At 43.7% G+C, this 4,876-nt stretch overlaps 1 protein-coding gene across 23 annotated transcripts in view; it reads left to right on the forward strand.

Moving 5' to 3' along the window:
- The window catches only part of celf2 (cugbp, Elav-like family member 2), a 234,019-nt gene that overhangs the window by 207,476 nt on the left and 21,667 nt on the right, over positions 1–4,876 (forward strand). For 13 of the 23 annotated variants that reach the window (XM_032505261.1, XM_032505258.1, XM_032505247.1 and 10 more), the window contains 2 exons: positions 28–264; positions 3,077–3,140. In XM_032505261.1, the coding sequence (XP_032361152.1) occupies positions 28–264; positions 3,077–3,140 (301 nt within the window). The remainder of the gene's footprint in view (positions 1–27; positions 265–3,076; positions 3,141–4,876) is intronic. The other 10 variants (XM_032505250.1, XM_032505249.1, XM_032505253.1 and 7 more) reach the window with 1 other exon arrangement.

The following is a 4,876-nucleotide window of genomic DNA, read 5'->3' on the forward strand; positions in this document are numbered from 1 at the left end:
CCCCCCCCCCCCCCCCCCCCACTGCAGGGCTGCTCCTCCCCCATCGTGGTGAAGTTTGCCGACACGCAGAAGGACAAGGAGCAGCGGCGTCTGCAGCAGCAGCTGGCGCAGCAGATGCAGCAGCTCAACAGCGCCACCACCTGGGGGAGCCTGACGGGCCTGGGCGGCCTCACCCCGCAGTATCTGGCTGTAAGGAGAGCCGCCACGTCACCCACCATCACCTCCTCCACCCCTTACTACAGCCCCATGGCCAACGCCGCCGCAGTCAGTGCCCCAATCGCAAACTCTCCGACCTGAAAAACACCCAAATACTCACTACACACTGGCCTCCTGTCTCTTCTCTTCTCTTTTTCTTTTATGTTCTGTGATTCCTCTCCTCCATCCTTTGTTTCTTGAAAGGAAATGAGGTCTCTGAACAGGGTTCGAAGCTGCTAGAAGCCCATAGTATATGTTTATAATGATGACTGATAGGAACAACAATCTTTGAAATTTGTCCAGTATTAAGCATGAATGCTGTAACCGGGAGCCACAGACGGCCTGTCATGTCACCCTATGGGGCAAATGTGCATCGTCAATTACGTCCACTAAATGTTTTGTTTTGCCACTAACAGGCTCAGATTAATATTCTAAGTTTCTGACATTATGGAAGGGATCCCAACAGAGATCCGCCTTTTTAAAACCTCTTTGAGACCTTTTTGTTTAACCAGAAACCGCTCTGAGATCACTTGGGCTAAACCCACCAGACTCCATTTCAAAAAGCAATACTTTTAGTCTGTACAGAACCAACATATTTTTACATGTAAATCAATAAGCTATGTGTTTATTTCACTCCGAACTACAGTTGTGATGGTTGGAAAAGTGGAAAGACTACCAAAAATGGCTCCTTGTAGTTTTATTTTGTGTCTACGAACTTTGAATGAAGTGTGTTTCACGATGCTTAAATGACTATTATTCACATGGAGTCTGGTGACTTTACCAAACGCAATTTTGTAGATGTTTTTATGTTGAAAAAAGGATCTTAGTCTTTAACAGAAAGGTGGAGCTTTTTAAAAATAAAAAAATAAATGAAAAAAAAAGACACTTAGAATATTAATCTGAGTTTATTGGGGGCAAAATGACCCCTTTTGTGAATGTAAATACAAACTGTACAATTGCCCTGTCAACTTATATTGTGGCTTGCTACAACAAAACAGAAAATGTCTTTTTAGATCAGGAAAAAAGTGACATTTACGTTGTTTTCCGAGGATAGAAACAGTGGAAACAACAGTAGAAAGTGAGTCCTGTTCTGTAATTGTTCCAATATATTCACTAATTGTGGTGAATTCTTAGGACTTTTGTGGGATTAAATAAACAAAAAAAAGTAACTGGCTAGGGGGACAGTGTGAAACCCCTGGGAGCCCACTGAGCCCCAATTTGAGAAATCCTGCAGGGGAGGCTCGGCTGCACAGCATCTGAGACCTTCATCGGTTGATTTGTTTGATTGGGGGATTTTGTGGGAGCTTTTTTGTTTTTAAAGTAGGGTTCAGAAACCTCATTCTCTCCCTCGTGTCTCTGCGGCCCTTTTTCAGAGCCTCATACTCAGGACCCTTCCTGTAAAATGTCTCGCCATTAACCCTTGACTCATTGCACTTCAGTTTCTAAATTAACCTTAAAGAGTTTTTTTTTTTCTTGCACCCTATTTTCCTTATGTTTTTTGTGTGTAACGCTGGAACCGGGAGCCACCGACCGGTCTGCAATGTAACCCTAAGGGGCAAATGTGCATCGTCAATTTTGTCCACTAAAAGTGCTTTTCTTTTGCCACTGACAGGCTCGGATTCATATTTTTAAGTTTCTGACATTATGGAAAGGATCCCAACATAGATCTGCCTTTTTAAAAGCTTTTTGAGACCTTTCTGTTTAACCAGTAGCAACAACTCTGGAAAAGTGGAAGGACGACCCAAAACGGTTTTATTTTTTACTAAAGTGTATTTTATAATGCTAAAAATAACTGTTTATTCACATGGAGTCTTGTGGCTTTAGCGGACACAATTTTTTGGATGTTTATATTTTTTTTAAAAAAAGGATCTTACTCTTTAACAGAAAGGTCGACCTCCTTAGAAATCTTTTCCAAAATGTGGTCAGACCCTTAGATTATTAATCTGAGTTTGTCAGCGGCAAAATGAGCACTTTTTTGAAACTGCCCATTTTCCCCATTAACTTACATTGTAGCTTGTCTCACTTAATACTGGACCAATGTCCAAGATTGTTGTTCCCATCAGTCACTGAGACACAAAGCCATAGGAAAATAGGGTCCAGGTTGGGTCCAAAAACTGTGGTCCCCCTTTAAAAAACACGTCTCAAAAGGTCTGGTGATTTAATTCTCAATTAGTTTGATCGTTAAGTGCAATTAACACCTGTCTTTTAAAACGAGGGGAAACAGCACTCAAGGCTAACATCCAGCCTTGACTGGATATTGACTTTTATATATTTTTTATATTTTTTCTTCAAAAAAGTGTTTTGAAAAATCGGGCTCCCAGATTTTCCTCCACCTTCAATCTTCTTTTTCATACTTTTTTTTGAAAAGATTAAGCTCTATTTCTATTCTATAAGTGAAGTGGTGGTGGGGGGGTTGAGTGTGTGTGCGGGGGGGGGGTTACCACAGACACAATAGAAACAAGATGTTAATTTGCTGTTAATTCAAGTCTTTGAAGGATGAGTTTTTTGACAGCGTCGGTGTTCCACTTTTGTTTTTGGAATCTAATTAGTCGGCTAGATTGGCGCTTTCACGCTCAACTTGTGTGGAAGAATGGCGGTGTGGAATCCAAACGCTGTTTGCTCAGACGAGAGATCAAACTATATTAGCAGCTCATTTAGTCAACGAGCGCCGAGGCAAAAAAAAAAAACCACACTGCTAAACCCGCTCATTACGGCTTTAGCTTCCCAGCGCAGCATTGTGTAGACACTGTGTTCAGCTGTTTTCTGTATCCAGCCAGCTCACTTTGGTTTCTCCCTCTTCTCTTCTTCCTCTGCCTTGTCTCTCCTCTTCTCTCTCTCTCTCTCTCTCTCTCTCTTGTCTTTTCTTTTCTTTTGCCATCAGTTGCTCCAGCAGGCGACCTCCTCCAGTAACCTAGGAGCCTTCAGCGGGATCCAGCAGATGGCCGGTGAGTCCAAAAAGAGAGAATAACAAATCAAACTCTCCCGTAACCGAGCCGGCAACGGCCCCTTTTTGTTGCGCCTCTCTGTTACTTATTTTTTTGTTCACAGGCTTCTAAAAAAAAAAAAAAAAAAATGGGGGGGAACCAAAGAGCATAGCAGATGAACTCGCGTGGCGGAGTAAGAGAGACTTTGCCCCGAAGATTTATTACCTGTGCTAAGAATTGTCTTGATCTTTTAATGAGGCCAGACAGAGCTCGCGCCCTGGCGTGGAACAGTAGCACCGAGGCTTTGCGGGGATGGATGAATCACAGGAAAGAGAATGGTGTGGGGGGGGGGGAGAAAAAGTGGAGTGGAAGGGGGAGAAAATGGTTAAAAGTGGGCTCCCTTTTGGTGGATATCTTGCACTGCCGGCTGGCGCCATCTACTGCTCTCTCCCTCGGTGAGGGTCTCTGGGACTTCCATATTTTGCTTTTCAAGAATATCTGCGGGTCCGATTTTTTTGCCCTTTAAAGCCAGAAGAGTTGAATTCAAGGAAAGGGGAATTAAGACGTACAGCTAATGAAATCCGCCCATTTGTTTTGCGGTGAACCGTATAGCCGGTGAAAGTTTTCAAACTCTAAATGGGTCGAATATGAAAAAAGGGACACAAAGAAATAGGAAATGGTGAGGGACAAGCCCAATTCTCCTAAGAGAAGCTGATGCAATACTAAAAAATAAAAAAAAGCATATCGTATTAACCCAGTTCTGTATTAATCTAAGCCTTGAGCGTGCTAAGAGGCCTCCTATTAACTGTTGAACAAGATAAAATCTGTCTGTAAGAAATATTATTTTTCCGAGCTTTAAATTTGGGTTATTTGAGACTTCCAGGGACCCGTTGATACTCGCTCTCTCATCATCTCAGACTTTTTTTTTTTACTCGTCTTTCTTTCCACTCTCTCTCCTTTTTTACTGTATTTATTTTAAGCCTCTTTTTTTTCTTTTTTTTTTTGCAGACACCCCTGCGCCTCCCGCCCTCTCCGATCACAGTTTCTCCATCTCACCTTTCACGCCTTCCCTCTTCCAGCCTTTCGCACTCTGTCTGTAACTACCCTGCTTCTCTCTTCTTTTTCTTCTTTATCCTTCTGTGAGTTTGTGCGGAGGGTGTCAGCTCTTAATTGTACGCTCTTTAGTCAGCGGACGCCGGTGGGGGGGGAGACGGGGGAGACGGGGGACAGGATGGGGAAATTACCAAGACACAATAACACCGTCTGAGTGTGATGGAAGGTTGTTGTTTTTTTTGAAGTGGCGAATCCCGTCTTGTATCCTCCAGTTTCTTTTCTGTCATGTTCCCTTGAGTTACAATGCCTCGCAATTTCCCTGCGGCTGATTTAAATTGTGTCCTCACTACGTTGCTGTGGAGCTCAAACACACAGTTCCTCACAAACACACACACACACACACACACACACTCGCACGAGTAAATAGGCTCAGGGATTTGGAAGCGAGGGCGAGTAACGGCGTCTGAATCTGGAGATCTGGTGGTCCTCCATCTGTGTGCGTGAGAGAGAGAGAGAGAGAGAGAGAGCATTAGTGATTGGCAGGATATGTGACACAGCTGAATGACATCTGGTCCCAGTCTTTAACACGAGGAGCTGCAGAGCTGAGAGGCTTCAATTACACCAATGAGCGTCCAATTAGACTTGGTGCAGCCCAGCGCTGCCATATAGGCTGCATGGAGCGCGCACACACACACACACACACA

The sequence above is a fragment of the Etheostoma spectabile genome, chromosome 23 (assembly GCF_008692095.1).
Source record: "Etheostoma spectabile isolate EspeVRDwgs_2016 chromosome 23, UIUC_Espe_1.0, whole genome shotgun sequence".
Lineage (NCBI taxonomy): Eukaryota > Metazoa > Chordata > Actinopteri > Perciformes > Percidae > Etheostoma > Etheostoma spectabile.